General features: G+C 39.1%; 1 protein-coding gene across 5 annotated transcripts in view; it reads left to right on the forward strand.

Moving 5' to 3' along the window:
• Nucleotides 1-21894, forward strand: part of UVRAG (UV radiation resistance associated) — a 163360-nt gene that overhangs the window by 109728 nt on the left and 31738 nt on the right. For all 5 annotated transcript variants that reach the window (XM_073335049.1, XM_073335056.2, XM_073335058.1 and 2 more), the window contains 2 exons: nucleotides 3239-3317; nucleotides 21424-21515. In XM_073335049.1, the coding sequence (XP_073191150.1) occupies nucleotides 3239-3317; nucleotides 21424-21515 (171 nt within the window). The remainder of the gene's footprint in view (nucleotides 1-3238; nucleotides 3318-21423; nucleotides 21516-21894) is intronic.

The following is a 21894-nucleotide window of genomic DNA, read 5'->3' on the forward strand; positions in this document are numbered from 1 at the left end:
GTACATAATTCTACATTTGTAAATTCAACTTTCAGTACTTGTATTGAACTGAAACATACTATTTCTCTGTTTTTTACAGTGCAAATATTTGTAATAAAAATAAATATAAAGTGAGGACTGTACACTTTGTATTCTGTAATAATTGAAATCAATATATTTGAAAATGTGTAAAACATCCAAAAAATATTTAAGTAAATGGTATTCTATTGTTTAACAGTGCAATTAATTGTGATTTTTTTTAATCTCTTGACAGCCCTGCTCTTTATCATTTTTGTTGCTCTCCAGTTTTATCCAAACCTGTCTGAAGTGTGATGCCTAAAACTGGACACAGTAATCCAGTTTAGTCTCCACCAGTCCGAGTAGATCTGAACAATTATTGCCTGTATTTTATAACATTCCTGTTAATACACCCCAGAATATTAGCTTTTTCGTGACTGCATCACATTGCTGACTCATACTCAATTTGTGATCCATTATACTCCTCAGATAGTTTTCTGCAGTACTACTACTGGTTAATCAGTTACTTTTTTATTATAATTTTTTTTGGTTATACCGATATCATGCAGAAGGATACATTTGAGCTATACAAATATAAACAAATTGACTTGGTCCCATCTCATAGTTTGGTAGCCCTGCTTTTGATGCCTGATGTGGGAACTAGGAAACACTGAGATCTCACCACACCAAAGAATGACTCTGGGTGGGCAACTCCAAATTTAACAGAGTCTAATCCTGTATAAAGACTCTTCTGTGTGAAATTAACATCACATTACTCCCAAAAAAAGATGATTTGAACATAAACCAGTACTGCATTCAGGTGTTAAAACAAGTTTTGACTAACAACCTTCTTGCTTCTAATGTGGCTATTGTATGATGCTTTTGCCTATAACATTGGAATTCTTTCCAGAGTGAGTACTCAGTCAATTTTCTAGGTTTTGCTTTCTATTTTAAAGATGCTAAATGCAAACAAGTAGTCAGTCTGTAAAGAACAGAGATTAGGGAAGGCAGGTCTGGAAGGAAAACATGATTAATTGATAGGAAGAGCTTTAGTAAGCCCACAATGCTTAATGTTTCAGGCTTTAGAGATATTAGTCTCTGGGTGGATGGCAATTGAATTGATGAACAGACTTAACTGAAAACGTAATGAACTACAGACTAACTCTGGGCTGCATGGCAAATTGAGAGCATGAGCTTAGCAGCATTGCTTACTATGAGCTAGGAGTACAAATTCACTTCACATAGGCCACCAGACAGCCATCAATAGTCATTATTTGCAGCTACGTTACACTAAGAAGTGCTTAAAAACATAAGAGGACATGGTTCGTGCTGCATGTTTGACCAGGTTTAACAAATGAGTGTGACAGACAGAGGGAAGGGTAGAGGTAGGATTAGGTGAACAAAACTAAGATGACATAGAAATCAGGTAGCGCATTTTTCATTGGGTAGTGCCAAAATGTGCGTGCCACTTTACATAGGCTAAGACATTCCCTGACTTAGTTTAAAATTCAAGGAATTCAGTATTATAGTAATTACATGAGTATATAGGAAGAGATCTTATTAACTTCATGTTTCCCTAGCTCATTTCACTGATTTATGGATCTTGAATGTTAGCCAAATGTCAGAAGGAAAAAACTGGTAGGGAGAGAACTTTAAACTTAATGACTTTAAAGGGTTCATTACAAGAAATTGATTGTGCAGGAGAGAAACCTTTAAGTGCTTGATATTGTCTTTTTCCATGTCCCTTTAATTGAGGTTTCCATTTCTAACAGAAAATATATAGCTCTCATTTTCAGTGACTTAACGAAATACTATCATGTAATGAAGCATGCTTTGTGTTTTAACAGCAGTATTATTGTCAAGACTGAATGAGTTTTATACTGTTAATTGTAATTGTAGCCTTTATAATCTAAATTCTGCGACAGTTGAGTAGTGTAACTGTAGGTATTGAAATGAACTCATTTTGATTTGTATCTTGCACTTAGTATATTGAGTGGTAGGTTTTTTTTGCAGCATACATCTTCAGTTTGAAAGCACTTCTATTTTCCTATGCTGCAGACAGCTTGGATTTATAGATGTATTAAGCAAGGTGAGCTAGATATACTAGTTATGGTGGTCTTTATACTGCTCAACTTGAAGTGACCCATTAAGAGTTTGAAAGTATCATAAAATTTGGAGTTGATGTCTTAATATTTCATCTGCCCGTAATACTGACCTATTAACATTTAGCTCTAATGGCTCTTTAAAATTCTTTTTAAATGTGGCAAATAATAATAGTGGCTGTGCTGCAGTAAAGAAGTCCTTTGAAGTCAAAACAAAATAGATGTTTTGTAATAACATGTCTAGAATGTGTTGCAGATAGCTTATAAGATACTGAGTTTAAAGACAAAAACCTGTATATGGTAGTTTAGATAGATTCTAAAACTGACATGTTAACCACCGTGAGCTCAGCCTGTAAAAGTCCCAACTGGCAAGACACAATATGAGGAAGTCAAAATGAGGAACCTCAGGAAAGAGTGCAGTAGAAGATTAAATTGTGAAATTAATGGCTTAATCGTGAACAATCATTTAAATCTCTATTAAGAATTTGCATATCTGATAATACCGTACAGTAATAGTGAAGATTAAACTTGAATAAGCTTCAGTTACATTGGGGCTAAAATGATGGTCCTTATAACAAGCAGCAGCTGAGAACCAGCAACTACTCATGATGATTCTAATACAAAAGTATTCCTGCGTGCAATGTACTTTCCCATTACCTAAATCTCAGTATACATTTAGAGATCATATAGAATGTGCTTCCCTTATTACATACTGTACAACAGAAATAACCCCTTGAAATATGATAGTTGTGGGCTCTATATAGAGTCACTATTGCACTAGGTGTTCCAAAGCTGTACCCTCAAGGTCTTATTTAGAAGACATTTGCTCCCAGGGGGGACTTGAAAAAGGAGACAATAGAGACATTGCAGCCCAAGCCAAGGAAGGGTTTCCAGATATAGAATATCTCATGGAAGAAAGTGCATGAAGTGTAAGTGGGATTGGTGAGCAGTTGGTGTGCAAATTGTGCATTCATTGGGATTGGAAGTCTGCAGAAACAAGGCTATGGATTTACTTGCACTCAGAAGTGTTCTTGCTGGTATCTCAGCAAATGGTTCTGCTTAAATCAGGCTAATTTTAAAGGTAAAATATTGAATATGTACTTTCTAAATCTGACTTTCTTTTGACCCTTCCTCATCAGGTTTCCACTGTATCCAAAGGGAGGAGAGAGACTTCAGTTTGATTATGGAGTTTATCTTCTCAACAAAAATATAGCACAGGTTGGTAAATTTTGAGATTTGTTACAGAAAGACGTGGTAAATTCCTAGAGAGACATTCTACCATGTGATGTCTGCACAGTGGCCTGTATTAAATGAGTGCATCTCATTTTTGCCAAGCGTTTTTTGCATCTAACATGAGCTGCTGCAAGAGGCCCATCGTGAGTTCGATGCAGCTGGACATAATGAGCATCCATGGACTCTGGCCCTTGAACTGTGCAAGACCCCACTTATATGGTGCTGTATATGGCCCTTAAATTGTATGCTAAACAAAAAACCCATTGATTTGATTATATTACACCTGTTTTGTATACTGACGATAGTGCAAAGCCCAAAAAAGGCTCACAAGTTAGAATCATAGAATATCAGGGTTGGAAGGGACCTCAGGAGGTCATCTAGTCCAACTCCCTGCTCAAAGCAGGACCAATCCCCAATTAAATGGTCCCAGCCAGGGCTTTGTCAAGCCTGACCTTAAAAACTTCTAAGGAAGGAGATTCTACCACCTCCCTAGGTAACGCATTCTAGTGTTTCACCACCCTCCTAGTGAAAAAGTTTTTCCTAATATCCAACCTAAACCTCCCCCACTGCAACTTGAGACCATTACTCTTTGTCCTGTCCTCTTCTACCACTGAGAATAGTCTAGAACCATCCTCTCTGGAACCACCTCTCAGGTAGTTGAAAGCAGCTATCAAATCCCCCCTCATTCTTCTCTTCTGCAGACTAAACAATCCCAGTTCCCTCAGCCTCTCCTCATAAGTCATGTGTTCCAGACCCCTAATCATTTTTGTTGCCCTTTGCTGGACTCTTTCCAATTTATCCACATCCTTCTTGTAGTGTGGGGCCCAAAACTGAACACAGTACTCCAGATGAGGCCTCACCAATGTTGAATAGAGGGGGACGATCACGTCCCTCGATCTGCTCGATATGCCCCTACTTATACATCCCAAAATGCCATTGGCCTTCTTGGCAACAAGGGCACACAGCTGACTCATATCCAGCTTCTCGTCCACTGTCACCTCTAGGTCCTTTTCCGCAGAACTGCTGCCTAGCCATTCGGTCCCTAGTCTGTAGCTGTGCATTGGGTTCTTCCGTCCTAAGTGCAGGACTCTGCACTTATCCTTATTGAACCTCATCAGATTTCTTTTGGCCCAATCCTCCAATTTGTCTAGGTCCCTCTGTATCCTATCCCTGCCCTCCAGCGTATCTACCACTCCTCCCAGTTTAGTATCATCCGCAAATTTGCTGAGAGTGCAATCCACACCATCCTCCAGATCATTTATGAAGATATTGAACAAAACCGGCCCCAGGACCGACCCCTGGGGCACTCCACTTGACACCGGCTGCCAACTAGACATGGAGCCATTGATCACTACCCGTTGAGCCCGACAATCTAGCCAACTTTCTACCCACCTTATAGTGCATTCATCCAGCCCATACTTCTTTAACTTGCTGACAAGAATACTGTGGGAGACTGTTGCTCACACTTCTAAACTTCATCCAGAGACACTCAGGTTTTTCTGCAGTTTCGTACCGGAGCTCTGAGCAGTCATACTGCTCCCTTACATACAGTGGTACTCCCCCACCTTTTCTGCCCTGCCTGTCCTTCCTGAACAGTTTATAACCATCCATGACAGTACTTCAGTCATGTGAGTTATCCCACCAAGTCTCTGTTATTCCAATCACGTCATAATTCCTTGACATCACCAGGACCTCCAGTTCTCCCTGCTTGTTTCCAAGGCTTTGTGCATTCGTATATAAGCACTTGAGAGAACCTGCTGATCGCCCCTCATTCTCAGTATGAGGCAGGAGCCCTCCCCTCACAGACATTCCTGCCGGTGCTTCCTCCCGGTATCCCGCTTTCCCACTTACCTCAGGGCTTTGGTCTCCTTCCCCCGGTGAACCTAGTTTAAAGCCCTCCTCACTAGGTTAGCCAGCCTGCTCGCAAAGATGCTCTTCCCTCTCTTCGTAAGGTGGAGCCCGTCTCTGCCCAGCAGTCCTCCTTCATGGAACACCATCCCATGGTCAAAGAATCCAAAGCCTTCTTTCCGACACCACCTGCATAGCCATTCGTTGACTTCCACGATTCAACGGTCCCTACCCAGGCCTTTTCCTTCCACGGGTAGGATGGACGAGAACACCACTTGTGCCTCAAACTCCTTTTATCCTTCTTCCCAGAGCCACGTAGTCTGCAGTGATCCGCTCAAGGTCATTCTTGGCAGTATCATTGGTGCCCATGTGGAGAAGCAGGAAGGGGTAGTGATCCGAGGGCTTGATGAGTCTTGGCAGTCTCTCCGTCACATCGCGAATCTTAGCCCCCGGCAAGCAGCAGACTTCTCGGTTTTCCCGGTCAGGGCGGCAGATAGATGACTCAGTTCCTCGGAGGAGAGAGTCCCTGACCACCACCACCCGCCTCCTTCTCTTGGGAGTGGTGGTCGTGGAACCCCCCCATCTCAGGACAGTGCATCTCATGCCTTCCAACCAGTGGAGTCTCCTTCTGCTTTCTCCCCACAGACATATCATCTGGTCCACTCTCTGCAACGATACCTGTGGAGAGAACATGAAAGCGGTTAGTTACCTGTGTCCGCGTTGCTGGAACCCGGACATTCCCCCTTCTTCTCCTGGAGGTCACATGTTGCCAAGCTTCTTCACTGGCCTCTTGGCTCCGCTGTGCAATCTGCTCTAAATCTTTAGAGCTTTGTGCCCGTAGAAGCATATCCTGACTTTTGTCCAGAAAATCCTCCGTTTCTCGTATGCAACGAGAAGTTCTGTTTTTTCAAATCATGCAACCTTTAACTGAACACTGTACTTTTGATGTGGTCCTACAAAAACTGTAAAAATGTTTACATTATTAGTCTGAGAAGAGACCATATGTGCTCCAGAAGATCTATTTATCTTATTCCTATCCTTAACTTTATTTTTCACTCTTGAGCTTTTCCCGCAGTACAACCCTAACCAGTTTTCTCTCTCCCCGCTTCTTGATTGTGTTTTATCCTAATCTGTGTTAATATTTGTTGCTAATACCTATGCTTATCTGTTAAATAATTTAAACTCATTAAGAAGTCATGTCCTTGTACTGGTTTCTTACCCTTTGTTTTTTTTGCTATGTAAATTTTATTTAATATATTTTGCTTCCTAAATAACCCGTATAAGTTTTGATTTATGAAAGTACTATTGTCGTACCTGCACTTAAATGAAGAAGTTTGTGGTCCACTAAAATAGTAGTCCTGTTCAGTCTTCCAATACTCCCAATGACTCTTCTTCATAAATCTCTGTGAATGTGAATGGAGGTCTCATTTTAAAGTGTTCCCTGTTCCTAGAGTTACAGGTCTCTTCTGTTGAGGTTGATGAAATAACTGGTGTGTGAAACAGCTAAAGAAAAGTCAGTGAAGACATAACTTGGCTGTATGTCTGTATATGCAATAGAACTTTTCATTATAAGAGCAGGTAGACCCAATATTGCTGTTCTTATTCAGCATGACAGTTCCCATTGTACTTGGAAGAAAATGAGCTAAATAACTAGAACCTGTGATCATGCAGTAGTTACTGAAATAACAAACTTTATTTATATTGGACCATCAAATACAAATTAATTGAATATCAACCAAGGGGACATTACCCATTATAGTTTATACGTTGACAAATACTTGTTTAAACACAAATTTCTTTGGTAATTGATAAAAGTGGGAAGAGTGAGTAGAAGCATGTGTAAAGTGGGTAGAAGTGTTTGCACACTGCCACCTGTGGATCAACATGTTGAACCAAGCAATGACTTATAATCTATAGTAGTTAGCAAAGAAAGCAAGTGAATGAGGCCTGTGGTTTAGCTTAGCACAAAATTGTAAAGAGGGTGATGTTTGGTGGTGGTCATGTTCTCCAAAATTTCCTTTTTCAGTGTTAAATTATTAATGTAAAGCTGATCACGTAAAGGAAATTAGATTATGTATCCAAACAAAAATCTTGTTTAACTTGTAATGACTTAAGTTTCTCCTTGGGCTTTTGACCCTCTTTCAATCCTTGATGTAATGGTTACTGTAATGTAAAAGTTCACAATGAATGAGATCATAGGAAATGAATGTGCCCATGTCTTGGAATCCAGTAAAATAACTTCATGATACTGAGGAGTTTAAAAAGTACTAAGGCATCAACTTTGAAGTTATAACTTAAGCAAAACTGTGGGATAACAATAAAAAAATAGCTTCAGTTAAATTCTTTGCATTTGGGGTTTTTTGGCATTTTTTTAAGCTGGTAACTGCACTATCTAATTGCTTTTTTAAATTTATGCTGTGAAAAATAATCATGGCGTATGAGACACCTCCGTGAGGCCCCTGACTCTGTACTTCATCACTCTTTTTATAAGAAATCTACTAAGCAGCAAGGTTTATAGGAATACTTCACTTACATAAGTGGCCTTCCCCCCCCCCCAATCTTTCATTCACAATTGTTTCCCATGTCCTTATTAGAATACCAAATAAATTCAAACTGTGAACACTAATATAGGCTACCTCTCTGGAGGGGTATTGTGTTTACTTTCGTGGAAGATTTCACTAGTGTCTAAGTCTGTGGGTCCAAGAGGAAATGCAATTTTTGGCTCATCTAAATGATTAAGTATACAGTGTGTTGTGCATGCATGCAAACACACACTCTTATTTCCCATAACTTTCTTTACTTAATACCTATGGGCAGTCTCCACTAAACCAAATTGCAGTGAAAGGAAAATCCAGTATTAAATATCGGCTTTTCTCAATTTCAGTTTTAAGAATTATAGAACCATAGTTCTGTTACTATCTGGGAAACGGTTGCAGATCACTGAAATTTACAAATTAGAGATTAAGCAAACAATCGAGGGTGGTGCGTCACGATCAGCTTTGTTCAGTTACTTTGACAATTGTGGTTTTAATTTGCTGACTTATCATAATGGATCAGAAAATGTACTTTTAATTATTTTTACAAAATGCAAATGCCTAGTAATATGAGACTTCCGCAGTGCTCTAGCGTTAAAGATTGAAAGATGGGGAAGAAAAATCAGTTATGTTTGTGGATTATAGTCAGTAGGTTCGTGTAGTTTTGCTGTTCTTGGAAGATAAAGCCAAACTTTCCCCTTTCTATGCAGAGTACTTTTTCCCCCAAAAAAATTTTTATTGCTGCTACAAGTGAATAGTAAAATCATAACCTCTTAGGTAAAAAGGATACCAAGAAAAACAGTTTAAAAGGTTATTGGTCACTTAAGCTGCATCCACATAGACTGTACAAAAGCAGTGAAATAAAATTGTAAAGCACACATTGAAGGGTTGAACAAAATTTGAAGCAAGTCAAACAAAGCAAAAGGCATCTCAGTTCGTCCAAATATACCAGTAAGGATATTGTAGGTTGGTTTCTCAGTCAGATCAATTTTATACATTGATCTCCCCTGACATTCAGATGCACCATGAACTGAATTCTAAATGGGAGGAGGAGATACAGAAACCACCAGCCACAGTTGTCCCCAATTCGAACCCTGACAATCTCAGTGAAGAGACCAGTTATTGAACTATCTCTTGGCCTCTATTTGTTACATACCAGGTGAGGCAATATGGGGAAATTTGCAGTATCTATTTCCCTTTCTGTACACTTCAAAAACATCAGTTTCTAGAGCTCACAGCTGGGCACCTTTCACAGGCTATCAGTGCATTCTAAAGAAAACAAAGAATCTAAGCTTCATTGTTAGAGAAACTGAATTAGGTCAATTACAGCAGTGAACTGTTCTGTGAGTAAAACAGTATCAAAGGTGGCTGCTTTGATTGTTGTATGCTGTATGCATTACTGTCCTTTCAGAGTTCTGATGGAACGCTTTTGGGTGGTTGTTGCAGGTCAGCGGTCAGAACGCCAGCAGCTCAGCATGAGGCACCCTGCGCTAGGCTAGTACCTCGCTCTGTGGCTCAATGGAGGGCTTTAGTCTCCAGGGCTGTCAATCAAGTGCCTGTTTTATGAGCTCTAAATTCACAACTAAATTGCAGATCAAAAACCTGCACTTCAAGGTGGCTTTCAGAGAGATTCATAGTAGTCAGATCCAGTGGATATGGGGAGGTAGGGCTGTCACCTTAAGATCCAAGCTAACAAGTTTTTTTTTATAAAGAGGGGAAATGGTTTTATGTACATGTAGTTTATTCAGTGTTCAAGGAACTGCCACAGAAATGGAGGCAATCCTTGATTTGTTTCCACAACTCTTCATTCAGCTCTTGTCTTTCTGGTTATGTCCTTTCTAAAAGCATACCAGGGATGGGTTTTCATGGTGGGTTTTTTTTACTCAAACTTGTATTTTTCTCAGAACAGACTTGAAGATCTCTCTGTAGCTTGAAAACTTTTTACCAGCAGAAGTTGGTCCAATAAAAGATATTACCTCACTCACCTTGTCTCTCTTTAATAAAATATAGGCAGGCAACATGCTAGTGAGCAAATAATCTGAAGTTTTATAATTTCCCCACAAAAGATATAAACACAGAGGATTGTTTATATAGCAACAGGCGTAATTTCACTGATTCCCCAAGGTTGTTTATATAGCAGCAGGCGTTATAACACCACTTTCTATTTTGATTATTGCGTTGCTTAGTCATCCAAATCGTGACCAACACTCTTTCATACTAAGAAAAGAGAACCAGGATCTTGTAAAACACCTAACTCTGCCATTTTAATTTTTTTTATTTTATTTTTTTTTGGTATCCCAGTATTTATTATATCAGAAACCCTTATAAATGGCTGGCTTCTTACCAACTCTGTAGAATTCATTCAGAGAACATTTTCTGCCTCTCTTTCTCAGCTTTCACATTTTTAAATTTGTGGAACATGTTTATTTTCTCCAATTCGTGTGTACCAACAAGAGATTCAGATGATCATTTATCTGAACATACTTGAGAACTACAATTGAGCTATGCAGTTGCAATTGCTGGTATAAGTCTATTAATACTTACATTAACATGCCCAGAGAATGAACAACGCTCTTTAAAATCGAGATAAATACTGTTATAGGGGAAAGTGCTGCATATGTTAATTGTTAAACTTTAACTCTGACATTTGTTTAGTATCTAAAAATGTCTACTCTTCTTACAGATTAGGAAAAAAAGTTGCAAGTTTTCAGTCTAAATTATGGCTTTAAGAAATTTAAGCCATGTGGTAATGTGAATCTAGCTGTCCTGTCTGTGTTTGGAAAAATGTTTCTACACATCCTAGAATAAAGAGAACAAATTAGTATACTGCAGGGGGACCTAAAACAATAAATAAATTTTGAAGAAACAACAAACAGATAAATACAGAGTGGCAGCAATCAACTGAACTCTCAGCTAAGTATGTACTAACCCAGCCACGACATACTTCTTGCTGAACTTAATTAATGTTTTCTATAATATCCTATTAATCATCCCAGTGTTTACCATTCTGATGTTCTATGTTGAAACTGTCTCAGCTTCCTGTGCACTTAAATTGTCATTCATTCTGTGTACCCGTTTTTCAAAAGTGGCAGTGTCCTCCGTATAATACAAGCTATTCTTTCAAGTGTGACAACAACATATTTCCCAGAAGTACAGAGGACCGTTCAAAAGTCTAATTCTTCTAGCCAGCCAGTCTTGGAATCCACAGAAGGTCTCCATAAAGAAACAGAAATACCAAGATTGAGTCTTTACGTAAGCTAATACAAAGTAAAGTAAATTCAGAATATAAAAGAGGAAAACGATGTAATATGTAGTGGATAATTATAGAAGTGTAAGCCTGCAATGAGTCACATTTACTGTCTTGCTGTTGTACTCGGGTAAACCATTTACCCATCAGAGTTCTAAAGAGTTGTCAGCCGGGTAAGATAATTGCAATTATAAAAGCTTTGTATAAAGACCCCTTCAGTGCCATAAGAATTGGTGGAAAATTTAAGTGACTGGTCAGGTCAGTTTGGTGTAAGACAAGGGACATGGAATCATTGCTTTTCATCGTGTTCTTAAACTGGACATTAAAAATATTAGGCAAGTTGGAGAGCATGGCTTTGCTTATGTAGATAACATAGTACAACTGGTAGATATGGCTGAATTAATGATACTCTTTGCTACCTTAGAAAATTGGTGTGGCCAACTTGGATGGATAGTGAAATGCCAAGAAGATGAAGTGGTTGCATCCTGGAAAAGGGACAACAGATAATGTTGAAATGCAGCAGCAGTGTAGAACAAGTAGAATCTGTTGTATATTTTGGAATCTTGATCCGTGTTAATGGTGCCATCAAAGCAAGTTTAAAAGGAGATGTGCCTTAGCCACAAGAGCTGCACAGAAATTGACAAAATTGTGGACTGATTAAAAACATTGTTTGATACCAAAATGAAAATTAATCACACTAGTGTTCCAACAGTCTTACTCAGTAGTCTGGAAGTAGCTGCACTAAAAGGAACAGACATCTGAAAGCTAGAGACAGTATAAATGAGCTCTTCAAAAGATGGAAGGTGTAAAATGGAATGATTTTAAGACTAAGGAGAATGCGATGTGAAATTAGGGTACTATTGCAAACGTTATGACGGTGGGGACACTGCAGAAGACAAGCACGATAAAGTGCAAGAGAAGATGCAAACACAACCAAGGTCATTTGTACCCAAATGGCAGAACATTGTATGCAGGGACATGACCAGACTGGGCTTAGTGGAGGAACAAGCCATGGACAGGAACAAAATGGTGATGCAATATTGCTCCTTCTGTCTGCAAAGATGCTCTGGGATGAAAATATTTTGTAAAGTTAGACTATCTTGTTTAGTAGTCTGTTTTTTCCCCTGAGACTTCAGTTTGCCCTGTACTGATTTTCTGCCTATACAACTAATGTATTTTTTCCTTATTTCCTCAAGATTATTTTGTTGAAACTCTGTCATCTAGTGCTGAGATGTTTAAACATCACTGGGCCAAAAACAACTGATGCAATTTGAGGAAGTGAAGAGAAAGCAAAATAATTAGAAAATAAAATGGCAAAAACCTCTAATTTTCATAAGTTTACAATTTATACTTGTTAACCAGAGTTAGTTACTTGCCAGAGTTAGATACTTCGGAATACTCTGGAATTGAAAGGTTCTGTACAAATCCCAGTTCTCTTCTAAATGTACTTTCTTGGTTCAGGGAATGACTCTGCTGTTACCTTAAAGAGTTAATATATATTTTAGTAGTTAAAAACCATGTGGGGGGAGGTATGATTGGTGGATTGGGCATTGAATTGGAATGAGTTCTGCCACTGACCTACTGTGTGACCTTGAGCAAGTAAATTAATCTCCTTGCCTGTTCCCCTATCATCCTTTGTTTTGTCTATTTAGATGATTTGTTTGCATTGCAGTATTATCTAGGCAACCCAGTCATAGACCAGGGCCCATTGTGCTACCCGTTGCATAAACAGAACAAAGACGGTCCTTGCTCCAGAGAGTTTACAATCTAAATATAAGGCAACAGATTGGCCTAAGGGACAGGGAAGTACAAGGAAACAATGGGACAGTATTGATCACCATGACATGTAGTGGTCTCAGTAACTACCTGTTCTGTGTTTTGTTTAGGGCCTCATTGTAAAGGGGAGTTTTAAGGAGGGATTTGACAGATAGTGGAAGGGGCTGTTTCACTGTGTACACGTAGTACCTAGCACAGTGGGCCCCCATCTTGGCTAGGGTTATAGTTGTTTATAAATTTTAAGTGGTAGAATTTAGGAGATGGAGACTTCACAATTCAGTAATGCTCTTTCATTATCAGTGGGACATTTTGCTGCAGTGGTCTCCAAATTGTGGGGCACGCCCCCCCACCCCCAGGAGGTCACAGTGGGGACAAATTTACCTCGCATCCTAAAACAAATGGCCAGTTTCTACTCATTCTTGTCCAAATATAACGGGAAGAGGGAAACCCTGTTGGAATGGGCAACTTTTGGTGGTAGCAATGAAGTCTTTGATAGCTGGAAGTTCAATACAGCTGTCAGGACTGCACAAATTCACTCATCCCTACTGTTACTTCTGTCTCTTTCCTTCCTTCGCTTCACCCATGCCTCACACTTCATTGTGCCCCTTCCTGCGTGCTCCTGCTCTATCTTTTTGCCTTCCTTGATGCTTTCTTTGGACCTACCAGTCACTATCTCCATATGTATCTCTCTTTAAAACTCCAGTGGCATAGCCTGCTTGTATTACAGGGTCTCAATAACTTACTTTCTGAAAGCATTTAACCTCTATTTGGGTTTTTTCAAATGGCAGTGCTGTGTTGTTTTTATTTTCACTGAGGTTTTTACATTGGGATTTTATTTTTCAGTATTTGAGGCTGGGTTATGGCATGTTGTAAGGAAGAACCTCATTAAATTGCCTTAATAAAGGGAAGACCAAGTTGGGAAATAGGACTAAATATGTAGTGACATAACTAATGGCTTTACTACTTCAGCTGAAGGGGTGAGAATTTAATAACAGCAACAAAGAAAAATTCAAATAATTGAAGAGCCTTTTTTTCTGATGATCCCTGTGACTAGCTGTAGTCTTGTTTTATGTTCATGTAATTATCATCTAGTACTAGTTGCAACATTTAAAGCACTTTTCTGTGTAATTGCCTAAAGATGTCCATACAGAAATAGATCATGTAGTTTTCCATGGGGAATAGAAAACAGCCCTTTGATACAATAAGACATACCTAAAAACTGTCCTGGATTTAATTTGACAGATCTCCCAAAATTTGGGAGGTGGGGAAGGATTTTATTTTGCTGCTGACCCTTTGGTTGGATTGGATCCACGCCCCATTCAGTCTTAAACCCATTGCATGTACAAAAACCCTTCTATGCACTCTTAATTTCTTCTGTTAAACTGTACCATAACGGAAGTTGGTACTACAATAAAGAATATCAAGAGCAAGCAGTAGTGTCTCTATGGAAATGGCTTAGCAAGTATCTTCATCTGGAACTCTCTGCTATGGTGTAGTTGTGTTTCTGTGGATCAGGTTCAATACCAAAGATCCATTTCGTCTTGGTCTGAAGTGCAGCAAAACAATCGCGTATTAATTGTATTGCTATTTTTCTTTGTGCGTTGCATAGCAACAAAGAATACTTCTGGGTCAATGTAGTCAGTATGGTTTATGACATAGGACACTTCTGTCCATTTCAGCTTGCTACACCATTCACAAGTACTTAGTCAAATAAGTATGGTAGTGGTGTTTAATTTAGAATTAAAGAGTTTAGAGCAGGGGTGGGCAAACTTTTTGGCCTGAGGGCCACATCTGTGTACAGAAATTGTACGGCAGGCCAATTCTGTACGGCAGAAATTGTACGGCAGCCCACGAATGCTCATGAGATTGGCGATTGGGGTGCAGGAGGGGGTGAGCGCTCTGTGGTGGGGCCAAAAATGAGTTCAGGGTGTGGCAGGAGGCTTCAGACTGGGTCAGGGGATTGGGGTGCGGGGGGTGGGGTGAGGGTTCCGGCTGGGGGTGCAGGCTCTGGATTGGGGCTGTGGATGAGGGGTTTGCGGTGCAGGAGGGTGCTCCGGGCTGGGACCAAGGGGTTTGGAGTACAGATCAGGGCTGGGGCAGGGGGTTAGGGCATGGGTGAGTGGGGTTCAGAGGTGCAGGCTCCCGGCAGCAATTACTGGAAGCAGTGGCATGTCCCCCCTCTGGCTCCTACGTGGAGGCACGGTGCCAAGTGGCTCTGCGTGCCACCCCATCCACAGCCACCGTCCCTGCAGCTCCCATTGGGCACGGTTCCCAGCCAGTGATCACTTGGGGGGGGGCGTCACTTGGGGGGGGGGGGGCTGTGTGCGGAGCCGCCTTGTCCTGGCTGCCCTTACCCATAGGAGCCGGAGGGAGAACATTCTGGTACTTCTGGCACGTGCACGGAAAGGCCCGGACCCCGCTCGCCGGCTGGAGCGCAGAGCGGGGCAAGCCCCTGGTGGTAGCTCAAGGTCTGGCTTAAAAGGTCCAACAGGCCAGATGTGGCCCATGGGCCATAGTTTGTCCACCCATGGTTTAGAGGGAATTGATCAAGCTTCAGGAAAGATTAGTGGTCTTTTTGTTTGTTTACCAAATGAACACCCTTAAATTTATACTTCGGCTGAGAAGATTTTAAGTTCAAAGCTAAGAGTCAGCAAATACCATAAGAGAGGAAGATCAGCGGGTGGAATTCATCCCATTGCAAAAAGCACTTAAATAGGAATTAAGGGTCTAGGCCCCTCGTACTGGTCCTGTACACTGTAGTAAATCTGACCCCAGAAACAGGCAGTCATCAGCCTCACTGCTTGCATACCTGTGAATATTTAAGATTAAAATGAAAACAAAATCCTCAGGATTCAAGGGCCGTAAAGACCTGCCAACACCTCACAAAACCTTAGATGGCTTAGATCCTGATTATTTGGGAGAGACCAAGAAACTAAGGACTGTTCTACTCGAGAAACTTGGTGGTTTAGTAAATTCATAAAAATAATCAGATCCCTAAGTGACATTAATGTACTGGCAAATTTTCTACTGTAGATGTAGTTATATTGGCAAAAATGTGTTGGTATTGCTTACTTTGTTTGGGGAACTGGTCTAAGCTATGCCAACAAAAGTAGTTTGCTGGTATAGCTGTGCTGGCAAACCTTTTCTAGTATAGACAAGGCCTAAGGCACTTGGATTTCTAGATTTAAACATTTCAGTGTTACTAATGGTGAGTCCTTTAGTAGCAAGTTCTCTTCCCCTGCTGGTCAGGCAAAGCCCTAATTTACTGACATAGCAGGTATAGTAGAAAGCTCATTTCTTTACAAAAACATGGGGCATTCACAAGCGTGTATTTTTAATCGGTCACTTTGATTCTTGATTTTGTTAGGAAAATGCTAAGAGTAAAAATTTTGGTATAAGATCTCCAGGACCCAGGAAAACTAAATACTGATTGACATGTTATACTTTTGCATTTCTTTTTATTGCTTCGATAAATTGCATGAAAATGTACCCTACTTCTGTGGATTTTATCATCACTTTCCTTGCTCTCTGCTTGAAGTTTGATTAGTTAATGGTTGTACATTTCTCTGGAGCTGTAAAATACTATATACTTGTTTACCTATTTTTATTAATTTTATTCTGTATTTATAAATTCTTTAGGTTTACTTACATTAAAATATTCATACACTTGTCACGTGACTTGTCACACAACACTAGAACTTTCCTTAACTTTCAGAAAGAACCTTCCTCCATTAAGTCACAAACTATAAAAGGAATTTAGCCAGATTGGTAATTCCTAGGATGCTCTGAATATCACTCCTCCTCTTATGAAAGGATTGTGGATCTTAAATTGCCACAAGTGATTAGGACTACATTTTTTTTATATCTCCTCTGGAAAAAACAGTACCTCATCACTACCTCTCTGCATCATGCTGGGTTGTTGGTTCACAACTGAAATTTAGTTCCTTTCCTTACTAACTTGATTCCTTTCCTTTAGTAAAAACAAATATTACCCCTTGCTCTGTTCTTGCAATCTAGACAAGAGTACAGGAGATGGATTTTATGGAGTTTATACGTAAGTTGGTGTGGCCCATGGACTCCTTGGTCCCAACTGACAGAGGGCACAGGGTTATACAAGGATCCTTTGTGTCAGATATATGCATAATAGTTCAACAAAGGGTGGCATGTAAGGTTGCTATCAAGAGCCAGTAACCCACTGGTCCTCATAATCAGATATATGTACAGATAATCTTAAATCATAGAAATGTAGGACTAGAAAGGACCTCAGTAGGCCACCTAGTGCAGTCCCCTGCATGGAGGCAGGACTAAGTATTATCTTGATTTATAGGTGTTTAGCTAACCTGTTCTTTCAAACCTCTAGTGATGGAGATTCCACAGCCTCCCCAGGTAACTTTTTCTAGTGCTTAAATACCCTGACAATTGGGAAGCTTTTCTAATGTCTAACCTAAATCACCCTTGCAGCAATTAAAGACCATTACTACTTCTCTTGTTTTCAGTGGTTAAGGGGAACAATTTATCATCCTCCCCTTTGGAACAACCTTTTATGTTCTTGAAGACTGTTGTCCCCCCTCAGTCTTTTATCCAGAATAAACAAACCCAGTTTTTCAATTTTTCCTCAGAGGTCATGTTTTCTAGCTCTTTAATCATTTTAGTTGCTCTCCTCTGGACTTTCTCCAGTTTGTCCACATCTTTCCCGAAGTGTGGTGCCTAGAACTGGACACAACCCCTTCAGCTGAGGCCTAATCAGTTCTGAGTAGAGTGGAGGAATTTCTACGTATGTCTTGTTCAGAATGCTGCTGTGAATACATCCCAGAATGAAGTTCGCTTTTTTTGCATCAGTGTTACATTGTTGACTGATGCTTTGTTTTTAATCCTCTATAAACCGCCCCTCCCATCCCTAAACCCCCCCTCCCCCCGCCGATCTTTTTTCTGCAGTAAATCCTCCTAGGAAGTAATTTCCCATTTTGTATTTATGCAGTTGATTATTCCTTCATAAGTGTGGTACTGTGCATTAGTCCTTTATTGAATTGCATCCTGTTTTATTTCAGACCATTTCTAGTTCTTCCCATTTATTCCCAATACTACTTGCTGTAGTATACCGAAATCTAAGATGTTTGTTAGATTTTTCCTTTTTATTCCCTTTTGTATGTCCTTTGTCCTTGCATTGAAATAGTTACATATCTATACTGAAAATTAGGTGTTGGAGTTAGGGCAGGTCACCAGAAGGTGACATTCCTTGGAAATGTTCCATTCAGGCAGGAGGAAAGACCCCTATCCCTGTCTGGCCATTTGTGTATGCCTCACAATGTAGGCCTGTTTGCATACTGGGCCACATGCAAATTATGAGGTTGTAAAAACTGCAAGAGGAAATCTACAGGAAGGGAGATATATAAAAGATGAAAAAATTGTTCTGGTATATCTTGGAATGTAAAAGGACGCACTGAATCCTTCACTGAGGCCAACTTTTTAAATAATGACATCTAGAAGAATTCTTGCCAGGAGTTAATGCTTGAGTTATCACAAAACCTAAAGTAGCCAAAATAATATTTAACAGCTATACTTCATATTTACCTTAACACATTTCAAAGACCATGAATTATTCAGATGGACTAGAAAGGAAGACTTGTTCTAGCAAGACCTGTTTTCTGCTGCATGCTTATTTCAAGCAGTGTACCACTTCCTAAAGATAAAGAGCTGACTGTGTCAAATTTTGTTACAATGTATAGGGTCCCACAAGTTCAAATTGGTTTTAAAATCAGCAAATGATTCCTATAGTTATTCTTATAGGTCACAAATATTTAATTTATATTTTTAATACTCCTAAACCACTGACAGAAGTTATATATGTAGATACAAAGAAATAACATGATTCTAATAGATACCATAATTTCAAAGCAGCCATGTGGTCATTGCATACCTTCTGCAAGATGGTAAAAGCAATTATGCAAGCTATACTTCTGATGGTATTCCTAACTAAAGAAATTTAAGTAGGATTGAAAGTCCACAAGTATAGTGACACTTGCCAGATGTAACTTCAGTTAATCTTCTGCAATATTGACCATAAATATCTAAGGGTAAAAGAGTCTACATATTGAACTACACTAGAAATAATGAAATTTGCTCCATCAGATGTCTTGCTAAGGCTCTGTACTGTAGTATGGCAGATATTAATCCCGCATGGAGTTTGCAGTACAGCATATCTGCATAAGAAAAGGCCAAATTTTTAACATGGGTCCAACTGGAAGACTGTTCCGTGGCATTTATGAATTAACCTGATATAAAATTGAGTTAGAAAGAGTGCTGTTGTCCATATTTAATTTTGGAGAGTCTTTTTTATCTACAGTCTTCTGATCCTGACTATTCAAAATGGGTGCATGCCTGCCTTAAAGGGAAAAAATCCCTTAATCCTGTCCTTTTTATGTTATGAAACCTTAGAATTTAAGAGTGACTTAAAAATTTGGGTATTTTGCAAACATTTGGCTGTGATAGTAAGGTCCAAATGTAATGACATTAGCATTTTTTTTTTTAGTTTAATGTTTTCTTTTGCTCCAAGCTAGTTCTTTGTTTAGCCAAATCCAGTGTAATCCTACCAGGAGAGTGTGGATCATTTGGTAATTTACATTGTATGGTTGTTTTAATCCAGGTTCTGTCACTGGAGTGGAAGGTATGCGTCACAGCCCACCATAGTATATAATTTCATGTCCATATGGAAATAATAAACTCTGCATTAAGTGGCCTCCTGTCACGCAATCCAGTATTTGGAATTTATTTTTTCCAAAGCAATTTTTTCCTTCTTAAGCGCAGATGACAATAGAAATAATTCTCAGTGCCAAGATTTTTTTTAAGAACAAAAATTGTATTTTAAAAAAAGAAAACTATCAAATAAGAATTATTTGCTGATTTGAGCATACTCAATCTCCATGGTTTCCCAAGGTATATTCATTTACGCCCCAGTTCAACAAGATATTTAAGCAGGTGTGTAACTTTAAATATGTGAGGAATGTCTTTGACTTCAGTGAGGCTTACTTGCATGCTTAAATACCTTACTGAATCAGTGCCTATGTGCAGGTGTAAAGCAGTTATTTCTCAGAAATGCAGGGTTTTTTTAATGACTTTGAATCCCACTTATGGCAATGTTCATTAAATGTAAACATCATTTATCAGACTGAGACTGGCTTATTCCAACAGATTGTGTTCTAAAAGTTTAATTTTAGAGATGTCTTTCCTAGTATAATCCAGGGCAGGAGGATAAATTTGACTCCAGAAGCCTCCCTGAAGGTTTAGAATGTAGGAACAAATTTTGGGTATGAACTTCTAGGAAACTGCTATAGCAAAATGCTGTGCAGAGTAGTGTTTAACAGTTTAATAAGCACAAATACTTAACAGTGTAATTTTAAAAATATTGTATCTATTGTGTAATAAGGCATTTAGTGTGTTATGAAGTGACAGATTTTTTCTTCTGATAGAGGCTGTTCAAGACCAGATACCCAGGTAGTAGATTAATTGGATTATGGCATGTAGGTTACATATTTAGATTTACCCAGCATTGTCCACTCAGAGTTCATTGTCTAAAATATTCTTGCAGCCTCTCAAACTCCCCTTCCCTCTCCCCCAATTCCCCACTGTTGTGTTAACAAATGAACTACTCAACTTAATTTGTATAACTGAAGGTAGTTTCTACAAATGCAAACTTGATTAAGACCCTAATGGTCTTTCATAATCCAAAGGCACTAATCTTAAAAGAACCTGATTTTTAGTTTCAGGATGACTAATAATTTTCCAAGTGGATAGTTAGTATTTTCTAGTCACTGACATTATGCTAGCTAAATTAAGTTTATGCTTCAGTTTCTCATTTATCAGAGAGAGAGGATTGAAGCATTTCACAATTTGATAAGAAATAGTGCACGTAACCGTGTGAGCCTCTTTGATCAGTTGACACACACATGTGAGTTATACTTTGATCAAGTAATCTTTAGTTGAGCTGTCAGGAAACACGCTTTTCCCCCTTTTTTATTACTTTAAACTACGTTGTATCTCTATTTGTGATGCCAGGTTTGACAGAACTAGTAGGTAGTGCGTCTGCAGTGAAATAGACACAATATAGCCTTACCTAATTTTGTTGATTATAAATAGATCACAAGGAGTCATTTAAGTGGCACGTGTGGGGGAATTACCGACAGGGTTAACTATCAAAAACTGTTGATGCTGGGGTAATTTCTAATACGCTATACCAAAATTATATCTCATACTATTTAGCATAGAATTATTTTCATTGTTTACACATGGGTATTCTCAAACTATCTGCTTTTTTAAAGCTACGAAGGTAGGAATGCACTACTGAAATATAAGCCCCAGCCCATGTTTTATCAGTCTATTTTACATGGAGAGCACATTCATGCTGTATGCAGAAAACAAAGTAGTTCGAGTATGTAACAAGGATTAATGATCAGATGAACTGATTATTTTATCCAATATTGTGGGGATTCAGTTTACATTTAAAATATTCCTAACTAAAGGAGAGCATATTTATTATTCTCCCTTTTCCCCATTTTGAATTGATTGGTTATCCTTCAGTTCTAATTTGCAAAGCTAATAAATTTACTATGCAGCTTTTTATTCTCCCACCTTTGAAATACAGTTTAGTGCTCAGCAAGCCCTACTAATTCTAACAATTCTTTCTTTGTAGCTTAGATATCAACATGGATTGGGTACTCCAGACCTAAGGCAAACTCTTCCTAACCTGAAAAACTTCATGGAGCATGGGCTAATGGTCAGATGGTAAGTGCCTCTGTTTCACCAATTAATGTAAGTAATACAAAAGTAGGGAGAACACAGTGAGGGCTACGGCGATTGTCACAGAGAATGAGGCTTTGGAACCAAAAATGAAGCTGGTGAGGATATCTTAGTCAGCCAGAGCCCCATGGCCTGATTGTTGCCAATATATACATTGTAAAGAGGGAGGAACATTTAATTACATACAAGAGCAATGCCAAGAGGTTCCAGATCAATTATTTTCTGACAAGAAGAAGAGATCTAAAAAATGTCGGACTGTAAAGTGATACTAGGAGCTAAGATTGTGGAGCAGCATAGATTGCTTGTAATGGACTTTTGGGTGAAAGGCTAGTGGGGAAACAAAAGAGCTGCGGAACAAAGGCTG

The sequence above is a fragment of the Lepidochelys kempii genome, chromosome 1 (genome assembly GCF_965140285.1).
Source record: "Lepidochelys kempii isolate rLepKem1 chromosome 1, rLepKem1.hap1, whole genome shotgun sequence".
NCBI classification, from domain to species: domain Eukaryota; kingdom Metazoa; phylum Chordata; order Testudines; family Cheloniidae; genus Lepidochelys; species Lepidochelys kempii.